Source organism: Hoplias malabaricus, chromosome 1 (genome assembly GCF_029633855.1).
Source record: "Hoplias malabaricus isolate fHopMal1 chromosome 1, fHopMal1.hap1, whole genome shotgun sequence".
Taxonomy (NCBI): domain Eukaryota; kingdom Metazoa; phylum Chordata; class Actinopteri; order Characiformes; family Erythrinidae; genus Hoplias; species Hoplias malabaricus.
The window spans coordinates 59,146,537-59,162,957 of NC_089800.1; the positions used below are offsets into that span (position 1 = coordinate 59,146,537).

At 34.6% G+C, this 16,421-nt stretch overlaps 1 protein-coding gene across 1 annotated transcript; it reads left to right on the plus strand.

The window, feature by feature from the left end:
* The first annotated feature begins 1,411 nt into the window (after positions 1-1,411).
* On the plus strand, positions 1,412-15,749 carry adgrf3a (adhesion G protein-coupled receptor F3a). The gene is made up of 17 exons (XM_066648891.1): positions 1,412-1,507; positions 2,527-2,539; positions 2,623-2,757; positions 2,960-3,121; positions 4,086-4,207; positions 8,918-8,976; positions 9,102-9,226; positions 9,521-9,736; positions 11,196-11,429; positions 11,534-11,680; positions 11,948-12,135; positions 12,567-12,752; positions 12,867-14,210; positions 14,302-14,343; positions 14,499-14,534; positions 14,929-15,009; positions 15,099-15,749. Exons 1-16 carry the CDS (start codon positions 1,412-1,414, stop codon positions 14,989-14,991), a joined length of 3,168 nt encoding a protein of 1,055 aa, XP_066504988.1. The 3' UTR covers positions 14,992-15,009; positions 15,099-15,749.
* The last annotated feature ends 672 nt before the right edge of the window (positions 15,750-16,421 follow it).

Below are 16,421 nucleotides of genomic sequence, written 5' to 3' on the forward strand. Positions count from 1 at the left end.
ACATTTTTTTATTATTATTATTATTTTTACATTTATTTTTCTTTGTCTGTTGTCCTCTCAGAGGCATATTGTTTGCTGGATGTGAATAATTTTCATTTATTTTTTTTTTTATTTAAAGTATCCTTCCGTTTTTTATTTTATGTTTATAAATTTATAAATAAGTTTGTGTTGTCAGTTGTCATGAAGAGCTTATGCAGGTGTCATGTAACCTTCAAACCAGTTAAGCATTACTGTTTTTTCTGTTTTTAAAAGATTTGTGAAATTAAGGTCAAACATATTGAGATTTATGTTTTGACATCACAAACAATGCTTTATTTATTAAAAAGTATTAATTATTTTGAAAGCTTTGGTATATGACTTTCCTCCAACTACACTGTTCATATTCAGATAAAGGTGTTGCTTAACTGTTTTGTTCCTCTGTCATTATCATCATCATTTCCTTTTAATACATTTCAGGGTTGCATGTTTTCATTATCAACAAAACAGTATTAAAGATGGTCACCACTTTATTTTGAGAGCCACAAACATCATGAACATATGAAGAAATAATGATTTAGCAATGCTAAATATTTCATCACTTTACTTTGAGGGCCACACATATCATGAACACATGGAGAAATAATGATTTAGTAATGTTTAACAGTCTTGTTCTATTAGGTGTTAGCTGGCCAGTCAGTGTTTACCACCATTTAGCTGATGACTACCGTGAAGTCCTGTATGAACATCATTAATAACAATGTAAAATGATTGTAATTGTACCTTAATACATTGCTCCTGAATTAAGGCATGCATTAGACATGCTTACTTCATGCATATTCATGATGACTCATGATATATTACCTGCAGAAATTAATGATTACTTACTCATGAAATAATGCATTCATCAATGCCATCAATGCCATTAATGTACATTAATGTTTCATTAATGTAGTGTTAACTAATCCATCCATCCATCCATTATCTGTAACCGCTTATCCAATTTAGGGTCGCGGGGGGTCCAGAGCCTACCTGGAATCATTGGGCGCATGGCGGGAATACACCCTGGAGGGGACGCCAGTCCTTCACAGGGCAACACAGACACACACACATTCACTCACACACTCACACCTACGGACACTTTCGAGTCGCCAATCCACCTGCAACGTGTGTTTTTGGACTGTGGGAGGAAACCGGAGCACCCGGAGGAAACCCACGCGGACACGGGGAGAACACTGTTAACTAATCTTCTAAATAAATGTCTTTAAAGTGTCAAAGGCTTAAGTATTAACGTGAAGTCTAGAAGAATTGACATCAATAGTTACAACTAAGAAAAGACAGTTATAAGATGGTCACTCTGAGATTTATTCTCCAGTGGTGACTTACACAAAATCATGTGTACAAATGTTTTTTGCTTTACATATTTTCCCCTCACATGAATAATTCAGCTATTCTCTGTCTCAGATGTTCCTGCTTCAACATGAAATCCTGTACACTGTCTATTCTCATCCTGTTGGGACTGTTTTACAAGGTTGGTTAAATAAAATCATATGAAGTCTTTTCAATACTAGGTGTGGGCTGTCTTATAGAAGTACAAAGCTACCATAGCAGAGATTACTGGGAATAAAATGCAAACATAATTCAGTGGATGGATGGATGGATAATTCAAATTCCATCAATTTGAATACATTTGAATACAACATCCAGAGCATCCATCAGGGACAATACTACCTTTCATATATACAGACCTAGGCACATTTGTTAGTATCCATTCATTCATTTTTTTCCCTTCAACCTGACAATAAGTAATTGTTGTCCATTTTTGCATGTATTGTAAAGTTTGCTTTTTAAAAATAATATTTAATTTTATTTTATTATATTTTATTTTACATATTTGTTTAATCTTTAAAATAATTTAACAAATAGAAATTTAACAAATAAAATGCTGTGGCCTTTAACCTAATATTTTGTTGCACAGCATTTCTTGTAAGACACATCCATCCGACATTTCTAGCTTTTTGAAAGATGGACAGAAACTCTGCTCCAAAATGTGTTGATATGGTCCTGTAATAGCAATGATCCTGCACTGTATTTTACTGTGAGAATTATGTTTATTTTTTCTTCTCACAAGCACATGTTGATTTGATGAGTACATAATCTTATTTTGAAGATTCAAAATAAATTAGAGGTAATGTTTTTGGATTATATATATATTTTTTGTTATTGTTTTTGTTTTGTTAGTTAGTTAGTTTGTTTTTTGTCTTTTTTATAAAGTATATATATAAAATCTCTTTTAGCCAGTGCGACATCTGTATTTTTGGAGTACAGTTGAGTGTTTAAAGGTGCTGGTGTTTAATGACCTTCACTGTAATAGGGAGATTAGAGACTCTGTTGATGCTTCTCCAAGCCCAGCACTGCTGAATATGCACTACGTAAATTTTGAAAGAGCCTAGGAATAAAATGTATATTTAACAAAAATTAACACTGTACACATACTTTCAGTAAATTGCACATAATATATTGCTAATTTTTTTATATCTTTACTTTTAGGCTTCTTCAGGAGGTAAATATTTGACTAGATATATTGCTTTAAGTACAGAGCACCAATGTTTTGTACCAATACTTTGAGTTTTGTATGTGTGCTAGAAAATTCAACACTGGCTTACTACATTGAGCTTAACATAGAAGAAGCAGCATACGACAATTTCATAGAACTACTTCAAGGCCTAACTCTGAATATGAATGATATAGCTCTGGTACAGAACATCAGCATAACTACAGGTAAATAAATATTGATTACATTTTAAGCAGATACCAAAAAAGTGTAATATTTAACAAACATAATTTTCAACAACTCTGAACAAATGTACTCTCTCTGAATGTTTTTTTTTTTTTGTGCATTGGAACAATCATTAAAATTAATGATATCTACTCCTTATTAATAGTGCTATAGTTCTACAATTGTTCTCTCTTCGGCTTGTAGAATGTAGCACTCTGGCGTCTGGAAAAGTTAACTGTAGCTGTAATTCAGGCTACAGCTGGAGTGACGAGGTGTGTAAGAACTACACCCATTGCTGCTTACAAAGTGACATTTGTGATTTTGCAGCTCCAAACCCGAGGGCCATGTGTCTCTCTGAGAAAAGAGGTAATAATGTATAGAATAAGTTACATCCATTTGATTAATTTAGAGTATTATGTGTAGTTAAATATATTGTAAATATTTTGTATTCTGAATTTGCAAGAATTTATTCACTCACTGACAAAAATTATGACCCACACATGCAGTTTCCACCTGTAGGTGGAAAAAATACATATGTCTGAAAGTGTGTTGACACCTAATGAGTGTGGCTAATGAAGTCCATCTTTTGCACTAAAATGGAACATTTTGTAGGAGCTGTACATGAATTTCAGGTTACATTGTGCAATGCCAAATCAATAATAATTTCTTTTTTATTTCTCCAGCAAACATCAAAAGCAACAGTACATTCAGATGTGAATTGATGGTAAAAAAAAAAAAGATGGTAGCATTTAAAGCAAGTTTGATTTTGACCAGGGTTGCTAGCCTGGCAAACCAACTAACACAACTTGAGCTAGGGTGTAAGCTGACTAATTCTCAGAACCTGGATCAAACAGGTTTTATGAGATCTATATGCCACTGCAAAAATTGAACTAAGATTTATGTCACAAGTAGTGTCGCTCTTACAGAGCTCCAGGGTCCTGTGGTTGGTTCAATCCCCTCCTCAGGTAGCTGCCTTTAAGGGATTTGGTTTTCCTCCACTTGTCTGTATGGGTTTCCTCTGAGTGCTCAGGATTCCACATTCTAAAACACATGTTGATAGGTAGATTAACTATTCAAAGTTGTCCACAAGTGTGAGTGTGTGTGTGACTGGGTGATGCCCTGTGATGAATTGGCACACAATTCAGGGTGTGTTCCTGCCTTGCACTCATTGATTCAGCACAGGCTCCAGACCCCACAGCGACAATGAACAGGGATTATATTAATTAATTAATTAATTATCATATCACTTCCTAATTTTGATATAAATGTCAGCCTGCTATCATTAATAAAATTAATCTAAAAATATAAGTCTTTTTTTGTTTTTCTCCAGTTACTGTGAATGGATCATTTACTCTTCAAATGAATGTGAGGAGTCTCTTTCCTAATATTAATGACATTCAAAATACTGAAAGTCAAGACTACAAACAATTTGTCAGCAAGTACACTAATGCGGTGTGTATTGTTCAACAATTCATTAATATATATATACAGTACTGTGCAGAATTCTTAGGCATTTAAGATAATTATACATATTTAAACTAATGCCTTCTCAGTAAGTGTGTTGCTTGTATAAAATTATATACAATCACAGTAAATACAAAAAAAAAAACAATAATATAAAACAAGTAAGAAATATAAGATTTATTTCTATAAAGTAGTAGGTGTGAGTTAAAAGAACAGTGTTTTGTTCAGATTCTCATTGATTGCATGAACTTGTTTAAATTAACAGCACACGTCAGGACCGGGCAGATTGACGGAGGCGGACACACTCGCGATAACACAGTAACTTTATTTATACAAGAGAACAAAACAGAGACAGACTTGGATACATTGACAGGAAACTTAGATAAAGAAAGACCTAGACAGAGAGATTTTGATAGAGTGACTTGGACAGAGAGAAACAGACTAAACCTAGACAGAGGGAGCTAAACAGACAGATAGAGCTAAAGAGACTAACCTGGACAAAGAGAGCCAGACAGACAAACCTAGATATGGAGAGCTAAACAGAGACCTAAACTAGAGACAGATACAGAGGAACCTAAACTAGAGACAGATACAGAGAGACCTAGACTGAGTGACAGATACATAAGAAACCTAGACTGTGAGACAGATACAGAAAGACCAGGATAAGGAATTACCTACTGACTTGAGACAGAGGGAAATACTGACAGACCAGAGACAGGGAAATGCTAACAGACAAACCAAACAAGTACACAAAGCACAAGGAAGGAACAGACAGACCAGACTGACATACAAACCGGATTCCAAAAAAGTTAGGACACTAAACAAATTGTGAATAAAAACTGAATGCAATGATGTGGAGATGGCAAATGTCAATATTGTATTCGTAATAGAACATAGATGACAGATCAAGAGTTTAATCTGAGTAAATGTAACATTTTTAAGGAAGAATATGTTGATTCAAAATTTCACAGTGTCAACAAATCCCAAAAAAGTTGGGACAAGTAGCAATAAGTGTCTGGAAAAAGGAAATTGAGCATATAACGAACAGCTGGAAGACCAATTAACACTAATTAGGTCAATTGACAACATGATTGGGTATAAAAAGAGCTTCTCAGAGTGCCAGTGTCTCTCTGAAGCCAAGATGGTAAGAGGATCACCAATTCCACCATTGCTGCGCAGAAAGATAATGCAGCAATACCAGAATGGTGTTACCCAGTGTAAAATAGCAAAGACCTCTAAGTTATCATCATCAACCGTGCATAACATCATCAAAAGATTCAGAGAATCTGGAACAATTGCTGTGTTTAAGGGTCAAGGCCGTAAAACTCTACTGGATGCTCGTGATCTCCGGGCCCTTAAATGTCACTGCACCTCAAACAGGAATGCCATTGTCAAGGAAATAACAGAATGGGCTCAGGAATACTTCCAGAAAGCATTGTCAGTGAACACAATCCACCGTGCCATTCGCCGTTGCCAGCTGAAACTCTACAGTGCAAAGAGGAAGCCATTTCTAAGCAAGCTTCACAAGCTCAGACGTTTGCACTGGGCCAGGAGTCTTTTAAAAAGGAGTGTGGCAAAATGGAAGACTGTTCTGTGGTCAGATGAGTCACGATTTGTTCTTTATGGAACACTGGGACGCCATGTCATCCGGACCAGAGAGGACAAGGATAACTAAAGTTGTTGTTAAAGCTTCGTTCAGAAGCCTGCATGACTGATGGTATGGGGTTGCATGAGTGCTTGTGGCATGGGCAGCTTGCATGTCTGGAAAGGCACCATTAATGCAGAGAACTATGTTCAGGTTCTAGAACAACATATGCTCCCATCTAGACGTCATCTCTTTCAGGGAAGACCCTGCATTTTTCAACAAGATAATGCCAGACCACATTCTGCAGCAATCACAACATCATGGCTACGTAGGAGAAGGATTCGGGTACTGAAATGGCCTGCAGTCCAGATCTTTCACCTATAGAGAATATTTGGCGCATCATAAAGTGGAAGGTGCAACAAAGAAGGCCCAAGACGATTGAACAGTTAGAGGCCTGTATTAGACATGAATGGGAGAGCATTCCTATTTCTAAACTAGAGAAACTGGTCTCCTCTGTCCCCAAACGTCTGTTGAGTGTTGTAAGAAGAAGGGGGGATGCCACACAGTGGTAAAAAATTGCCTTGTCCAAACTTTTTTGGGATTTGTTGACACCATGAAATTTTGAAACAACATATTTTTCCTTTAAAATGATACATTCTCTCAGTTTAAACTTTTGATCTATGATCATTTTTGTATTCTGAATAAAAAATTAGACGTTGGCACCTCCACATCATTGCATTCAGTTTTTATTCACAATTTGTTTAGTGTCCCAACTTTTTTGGAATTCGGTTTGTACAAAGGGAACAGACAACAAACAGACAGACAGACTAGTGAAAGATGAGCCATGTTGAATGTCCAACAAAGGAAGTCTGAGACAAAGGAACTTAAATACACACAAGGACAACTGAGACAGATAACGAGGTGGCAGGATTACAAAGGAGACACAGGTGGAGACACTGATGAGGAGGTAGAACAAAGGCGGGACTAGGGTGGAGACATGAACCATAATAAAGAGAACCATGTGCAAGAGCACATGATGGGGAAAACAGACACATGACAGGACCAGGGTGTGACAACACATTATTTAAAATCATTATTAACCGGTAAAACTAAGTATTGGATGATAACCTCAAATAATACGGACTCCACAAAGAGAGATTTGGAAAAAGTTAAACCAACACATTCACACACAGAATATCATACTCACTGGAATAATGTTATTTGGTTTTATTCTAATGTTGGATGTTATTTGTTGACGGTGTTTTTTTTTTTTAGCAAATAAACACTTACTGCTCAGATAAATAGCTTTTTAAATCTCATAATCTCTGGTGCCTAAAACCTTTGCACAGAAATGTATATATTATAAAGTAAATAATATTCTAATTGAATTAAATCAACATATATTCAATTAGTTGAAAACATATTCAAAAATGAAATAAAACAAAATATGTGTGATTTGATCCTTCTCTTGAACCTTAATTTAACTGAAAAATGATTAAGAAAAGATTTCCAGTTTGATCACTGATCAATAGATATGTTTAACATGTTGTTACAGCACATTTTTGTAAAAAACATTTTGATAACTTTGGGACTGAGGATACAAATTGTTATATTTTTACAAGAGGAATGAGGAATGGTAAGAACCTTAACTTGCTACCAAAATCTGCTCAACAGTCTGTGGTTGAAGTCTAAATATTCTCTTCATGATGTTCCACAGAAGAAAGACCTAGACTGCTTGTATGCCAATCAAGCACATGCACTCTGTCTATGAAGCACTCATACACCATTTATATGGATACACCTTAATAAATGGGAATGGTTAGTGATATTAACTTCCTGTTTGTGGCACATTAGTATATGGGAGAGGGAAAACTTTTCAATATGAGTGGTGTGGGCTCTTGCTGAATGAAGCTAGGACAGCCACGGATGTTTCTTCATTAGTGACAGTTTTCATGCATCCACATTTTGGCAAATCCAACATTGAACCAGTTTCACGAAACTTGGCAAGCAGTTTGCTAAATGTAGCATGGGAGATGGGTGGTCTCGTAGGGTGTCTTACATTGAAATCTGCTGCAATGACCCGGTTACTGTGTTCACCAAACATCAACACAATTTCTATTCGCTCCTCATGTGTTAACCTCTGCGACATATCAATGGCTGTAAACAAAGAAAAACTTGTAAATAACTCATGAAAAAATAAAGTTATGTTATTGTTTTTCTTGTGAAATTCCCAATAAGTTTGATGTGTCATATGACCCTCTTCCCACTGAAAAAACAAAAGTTGGATCCAAAATGGCCGACTTCAAAATGGTCACCACCCATCTTGAACATTTTCCCCCTCCCATATACTAATGTACCACAAACAGGAGGTCAATATCACCAACCATTCCCATTTTATTAAGGTGTATCCATATCAATGGCCCACCCTGTATTTCAGATCATCTGAGATGAGCTTGTACCCAGAGACTTCTGCATAGAATTATAGAACAGAATTTCTATAATTCTGCATCACAGATTTTCTATAAATTTCTATAAATCTGCATCACAGATTTTCAGGTTGCATTTCTTGATAACAAAAGTTTGTTTTAAGTGACAACTATTTTTCCAGCTGCTCCTGAGCCCATGTAACTATATTATTAACACTAGCTTACATTATGATGATTTCTTATCCAGTGGCATCTGAAGGCTTGAATGTCACATACAGTCAAAAGAAATTTCATCAGTCTCACTATCTTATGTGCATTACATTCTTTGCATTGAGAAATCATTTTGGGTGAGCCCAAATTTGATAGACAATCCTCTTAATTTTATATTCACTTGCTCATACTGGAATATTCATAAACATAGTAAGTAATTATTTAATAAAACATTCACTCTTACTTAGATTCCGCCACAATTGTCTTTGGAGTGAGTTGCAGGCATATAATTCTAAGTTTCTATAACACATACATTCAAACAATTCTGTGAAAACATTGGAAATCCTTACTTTAGACTTTTAATATTTAAATAAATATTTACAAATCACATATGTTTGTTTTCATTCATTTTATTAATTCCATATTCTACAGAAATTGGGTTATTGTAATGTTATTTAATAATGTAATTTCTTTTAGCTGGAATCTGTTTTCAGTACTCTGGTTTGGTTTGATTCATTGACGATCACAGCAATCAGGTAATGAATGGCAATATTAAACTTTCACACTATAGAACTGGTTCATTATTTGTCGAATGTCATTACATAAATAGTAAAGGCATGTATGTAAAATGGTATTAAAATAAGCATTTTTTTTTTTAAAGACTGGGTAGCGTGATTGGAAGCTTTGTAATGATGCTAACTGCGCCAGTTAACGTGAATAAACTTGAGAATGCAACCATTTCTTTACAAAACTCCATCAATGCCACATTCAGCCTTGCAGTAAGAGGTAATTTTTAATAGACACCCCAGAGAGACAAAAAATATCCTTTTGATGATGAATTTTGTAAATGGAAGGAAATACAAAAAATGACTACTACTTTTGGGGTGGATTTTTGCTGGTGTGCTGTATGAAGTGTGATTTCCAATGCATAACCTGATTGGCCAAAAAGATACAATATATTGTTAAAATATTTAATGATATAATATACATGTACATAATGTACATATTTAACAAACAAGACAGTATTTTAACTTTTATAAACACACCCTCAGTTGTTTCTCTCTGTTTTGGGATACTTAGGGATGACCAGTATCAAAAATCCCCAGCAACCAGTTCCTTATGATAATATTACCAGCATAACATGTTGTAAACTAAAACAACTGAAAATACCCACGTGGTCCTTCCAGAAAGATGGAAAATACCCGCAGATTATTACGAATGGAACTGAAGCTACAGTGACTTCTAACTCAGAAAACAGCACTGTTTCAATTAGTAAGACTACAGAAGTCTGGAAAGGTATGTTGCTAAAAATTATAATTACAATCATTGTGATTTTGTTCTGCCTTTATAAGCGAAAATATTCCTTCATGCAAAGTTTTTGTTTCTTTGCATTTAAAATATAAAGAATATATATTTATTCATAAGCAGTAACAAAATATGTTTAAAATGTATTTTCCTTGTCATTACAGTTTTACTGACAGGGCTGTGAAATCATGGATTATTTGTGAAATTACATTTATATATTTAAACCAGTTACAGTGCCAGAAATAATTAAAGGTCTCTGCTATGGCCTTGTTTCTTTTAATAATAAGAAATCTACTTCAATTCACCATGATTTCTACGTTGCTGCTTTGCTTCTGTTCCAAACCAATGGCAACATCTTTAAATAATAACATCAGGTTCTGCATATTTAGTGTGAATGTTTCTTTTGATCAATTGTAGGTGGAAATTAGAAGTGGATATATTCCTTAAAATATATAATTAAAATGCTTGGGAATACATTTTGATATTTTTAAATTTTCTGGTGTTCTGCAAAGCATTCTGTGAAATTGAATTTAAAAAAAACAAAGAGAAATAAAACACTCCTCAAGAATCTCCAAAATGCTGGGTGTGGCCTTAATAATCTAATGAATGTGTGCATCTGATAGCCCTCAATCACTGGCTAACAAAATTTTGTTAATGTTACCATGGCAACTTACACAGCCTTGAGACAGAAAAGCTGCATTTTCTAACTTTTTGCTTTGAATTGCAGTTGTGATTTCACAAATCTTTGAGGTTTACATCTCTGTAATTACCAGCATATTATTAGATACACAGCGTAATAGCACACAGGGAAATTCAGGATAATACAGCCATACACATATGAAACTACCGAATGAGTTCAAAGATCATTCAGTTGCTTGGGTTTGCTCAGTGTGAGGCTCATGTGTGCCTCAAAATGAGCACTAAGTTTACTCAGCCTCAAAATTAGTACATGGTTTACTTGGTTTGAGGCTTGCAGTGAGTATGAGCTTCAGTGTGTTATTGTTCAGATTTGAAGAGAGGGCAGAGCCATGATAGCCAGGGCAGCTGTGGCCTTATGGTTAGAGAAGAGAGCTTAGGGATAAAAGATCATTTGTTTGATTCCCACGACCGTCAGGAAAACTGGGGGTAGTCCTCCTCTCTCAATCCACAGCTGAGGTACCCTGGAGCAAGGCGCCAAACCCACAATTTCACATTGTTTTAAATGCAGAAGACAAATGTTGTAGTAGGTTTTACAATGCGCATTTACATTTACATTTTCATTTTAGGACCAAGAGGAGCGCAATTTAGACTTTGTGAAGATGCACATATACATATTAACTTAATTATAAATAAACACTTAAAGAAACATTTAAGAATGGTTGTTTGCAACTACTGCATAATTTTTTGTTTTCTTGATAATTTTCTAAATTGACTTTTGTCCAGTACTCATTATTGTTACATTTGACTGCAGGAACATATACATGTGACTACAAGTCTGACAGTTCTGTCTCTATAATATATAGAGCCAATCTAGACTTGGACATAGCACTTTTGCCCCAAATTCTCATCTTCAGTGATCCCCAATTTCCAAACTGCATTAGACAAACAAATCCTCTTACCATTACTGTTCATTGTATGGTTCAAAATGGCAATGAGAATTATACAGTTATGTGGACTTCCCAAAATACCATGCACGCTTATCCAGGTAATGTACTTCTTGCTACACATTCACACAAAAATAATGCAAAACATTTTTTATCACCTTTCATTTAACTCATGTTAATATATTATACTATACTATACTTACAGATCTTCAAATTAATGAAAATATGGATTATTATGCCCAGTATTCTATCTCCTGTAACATGAATTTGGAAATAGTTACAGTTACCTGTCATTTTAAAAATAGAATAAATCAGACCAGAAATGCCACTTTAAATATTCATGTCATTCAGGGTAAGTTTATTTTTATACATATTTATAATTAACTAATTAAATTTTATACATATTTAAAATGAACATTTTAGTAATTTTAACATGTTTTAAAATTTGTAGTTGTGAGATACACAGGCATCATTTAAAGAGAAAGTGAAAAATCATGTTCAATACTGATGTATTTGTTAGCAGCATTGTTAGATTGCATAGCATTGTTAGCAGACCTTTAATCTGACACTAAAGCAAATGCACTGTCGCTGAATCATTTTTAAAAATATTTTGATCCAGGAAACTCACCTTTTTGCAAAGGAGATGGTGTATGGGGGGATGCCAAAGCTAATTATACTGCAATAAGGTTATGCAATCCTCCTGCTGTTGGTCTACATAAGAGAAACTGCACGAACGTTGGCAAGTGGGACAGTGAAATCTCTGAGTGTGTGACCCAAAATCTCACCAACCTTTTAAATGATGCTACGGTATTAGTCTTTCCATATAACCTTTTTAAATGTGCAGTCAATTTCCAAAACTTTCTTTTACAAATTAGTCCAGTATAATGCAGTCTGTGATCCATTTCTCTGATCATTGTTTTTTCCTGGATCAATCACACTGTGATGAGCTATTGAAATCTTTTGGACAAAAAACACTACAACACTTTTAATATATTTGATACTTTTGCTAAATCTATGTACAAAAAGAATGAAATTCCAGGTTGAATATGTGAAGCACAACATGTTGCAGTGCTAGTATATACTGCAAAAAGTGGAACATGGCAGAATTTGATTCTTTATTTAGCCTTATTGTAACAAGTTTTTTTAAATAACTTTCCAACCAGTAATTTATGTGTAGTTTTAACCTGTTGATCAGGACTTTAATCATGTACATCTCTGTTTCTGAATACTAAAAACAGAACCTTCAGAGAGGACAGGGGATAGTTGAAGGAAATGCTGATGGTATATATAATCGTTTAAGGCAGTCAACAGAAGATCTGTCAGTTAAAACTTATGCTAATATTAATGCGTCTGTGGATGTTCTGTATATCATGAACAATGCTTCTCAAATGCAGAATTCTAAATGGAATGAGACAGTGTTCCCGGTAGGTATTGGTAAATAATTGCATGTTTATTAAGAAATTATTAAAAATGCATGCCATTAACAGATCTTTTAAAATTACATTAATTCTAAAATTAACATAATTATCTATTCTCAGTTTCAGGATTTTGTCAAATCTTCCAGTAATCTTCTGAATGGCAGTCTGAATTACAGCTGGAGTCCTGTGGGCAGTAATGACAGTTACAGTTTGGCTTCCAAATATTTAAATGCTGTAGAAGGAATCATAAAGCAAACAAATCTAAATGCAGCACTTCTAACTGACATGTCAGCTCTCCAACAAGATAATGTACAAATAATAATGTATAACACATCTAACAACATGCAGAACAGGTTCAGTCATAATTTCAATGTCAGTGTCACTGAAGTCTCATCTAATGTATCTGTGCTAACCGCGATCAATAATCTAGCTAGCAAGTTACCGAATATGCTATACAATAAAGAAACCTATGTAAGTGATACAATATTATCAGTTGTTGGTGAAAATAACACAAGGATTTCAATGCTGTTGAACATAAACAGACTCCGAAACCATCGAATGTACTGTGTGTTTTGGGATTCTGTGCACCATCGATGGTCTGATGAAGGGTGTAGCTGGGGTGGTCTGAAAAACCCAGATCAGTGTATTTGCGAACACTTGACCTCATTTACAATTATGATGGCTAAAGAACCAATCAAACTACAGTACATGGAAGAGCTGACATATGCAGGGCTAAGTTTCTCAATTTTATCATTGATTTTGGGATTAGTAATTGAGTTTTTAGTGTGGAATACAGTGGTAAAGACAAATATTGCTCACTTTAGGCACACCGTCTTAGTGAATATTATGGTTTGTTTGTCAATAGCAGATAGCAGTTTTCTCGCTGCCCCTGTTCCATCATCAAGCCCCTCCAACTGGTGCTTAAGTCTTACGGTTTTGAAGCATTTTTGCTACTTGGCTGTGTTCTTCTGGATGCTGTGCCTGAGTTTGGGCCTTTTGCATCAAGTGATTTTTGTTTTTGTTCCCTTGAGGAAAAATGTCTACTTGGGATTATGTTTTTTACTGGGATATGTGTGTCCTTTAATAATTGTAATAGTCACAATTATTACTTATGGCAATGCTATGGCGGGACAGTACTATTCTACTGAGACATGTTGGCTGATATATGTGAGTGCACTGAAGGGGTCTATCCATGCCTTCCTTTTTCCTGTTTTTGTTATTGTGTTTCTGAACATGTTCACCATGGTTGTGGTAATCAGCAGGATTTTAAAACCCACTTTATCAGAGGGAAGCACTCATGATGAAAAGGAGATTGCAAGAAGCATTATTAAGACAGTTGTCCTCCTTACACCTACTCTTGGAATAACCTGGATTTTGGGACTTTTTGTGCTAGTGCTTGACCTCACACTGGAGCCCTACGCTCAAATTGTAAACTACGCGTTTACATTTTTCAACTCATTTCAGGTATTACCATGCAATCCCACAATCATTAACAAATGACTATATTTATAATTCTATATTAAACACATTCAATCTCTCACACATTGTTATGCAGGGCTTCTTCATACTTCTTACTGGATGCTTTGGAGAGAAAAGGGTAAGATTGCAATTTAATTATAATTAGGAATAATTCTGCATTGGTTTGGAAATTTTCTTAAATGTTTTTCAATTTCAGTTGGTCCCAGTTTTTAAACATTAAACAAAGCATCAATCTAAGAACAAAGATAAAAAAAAATTTTGTTCTCTCCAAAGGTTCGAGGCGCACTGCACAAACGCTTTAGATTACAGGTAAATCTTTGTGACAATGTCTTTTTATATATACTGATCAGTCACAAGATTAAAATCACTGACAGGTGAAGTGAATAACATTGATTAATATGATGGCTGTGGGGTGGGATATACTAGGCAGCAAGTGAACAGTTACTTCCTGAACCTAAGGTGTTGGAAGCAGGAGACAAAATCGACAGTGTGCCTATGCTGACACTTGCTTACCATTTTTCCTGATTCCAAAACATCAACATGCAGCCTAATATATTTCATGCCTCAACATGTGCCACAGTAACGAGAAATCAGTTTCATCCCATTTTCTTGTTTGTGGTTTTAATCTTGTGGTTGATTAATGTGTAATGAGCTAGGTTATTGGAAATACTTACCCTAACTGATCAAATTATTATCGTTTCAGCAATCACAGAACTATAAAACAGAGAGCTCATCAAGATTTGTATTAGCAGAGAAAAAGAAATAATTTAATTGCTTTGAAAGAGTATGTACACATTTTTAACTCTCTTACCATATTCTATGTTCTCATTTGACATTGAATTTGTTTAAAACGAACACTTCTTTTTCCTCTAGGTTCATGGACTTGGATTGTCTCGTATATATATATATATATAAAGCTATATACTGAGCAATATAAAATACAAAAGCAAAATAAAAGCTCTCTATATGTGGAGAGCTGGTCTGTTTAGTGAATACACCCTGATGGATTTTATTTGATTATCTATGATTATCTTTTTTTATGTTTGTAATATTTAATATAAACTAACTGTGAGTGTAACAGGTATATCTGGTATATTGTATATGAAGTATAAAATAATGGTACCTTACACTGATAACCTTTTGGGCATTTATAAATAACTGATTTTTTGTTGGCATGGACAGTATGTTAATTGAATTGTATTTCCATGGATTTGTGGATTAAAATATTTCACTGTGCAAACAATTCTGGTGGGTTTTTGGGGGAAGAGATGAAAGGATCATTCTTGGACTTTGGGTGCAAACAGCATAGTGCTGAAAATGGTTTGCCTACAAAATTACATTTAATTTAAACAAATTAAAATTCTGTTCCTAAAGCCACACGTTGCTTATCTGTTAACCCTAACCCTAGCTTCTTCATATTTTTCACTGGATGTTTTGTAGAGAAAAATGTAAGATTGCTCTCATATACTGTTTATAGATTGTTTTTAGGTGCTTATGCTGAAACTAACAAAAATCTGATACATAACCTGCATGCTGTTACTGACCTATGTAATTGATTGTTGCAGTGTATTAAGGTCTCTATTCAATCTATTCATTCTCTATCCATTACAGATGTTATAATCAATACTGATTTTATTCAACAAAAATAATATTCAAATATTCAAATACAAAAGAGCAACTTCAATCTCAGTCTTAAAACATAATATGTAAATGTATCATTTCTTCTCAGGTAAAGATGACAATTTAATCTATTCTGCAGTTTGCTTTAGGATCAGTGAAGTGTTGTCTTATTTCTATTGAAAGCAGGAACTTTCATAAAAATGTTCAATAAGGAATAAAACTGGCTCCACACAAAACCATAACAAAAAAGCAGCAAACGAGCAGTAATTGGGAAAATGGGAGCGCTTAATCTTGCCCTCTCCAACACTGGCAATGATAGAGAGCTTGTGTCAAAATAACAGTAAGCAATAACCTGTGAAGCATTTTAGACATAGATCCTTTAAAAGATCCTTTGTAAACAAATGCTATTTGTACTAATGAAATTGTTTGTTACTGCCATACTGAGTCATTTCTGCAGTTCACACATTTGCACACACATACTTAAACTTATGGAAACTTTTGTATGGCCAACGTGTTTCTTGTGGACTGTTGGATGAAACCGGAAAACCAGGAGGAAACCCACGCAGACATGGAAGA

Coding starts and splice junctions, on each gene's coding strand:
- adgrf3a (XM_066648891.1), top strand. CDS start 1,412: ATGAATAATTCAGCTATTCTCTGTCTCAGATGTTCCTGCTTCAACATG. Junction 14,211..14,301: donor CATTTTTCAACTCATTTCAG/GTATTACCATGC, acceptor ATTGTTATGCAG/GGCTTCTTCATACTTCTTAC. Junction 14,344..14,498: donor GATGCTTTGGAGAGAAAAGG/GTAAGATTGCAA, acceptor TTCTCTCCAAAG/GTTCGAGGCGCACTGCACAA.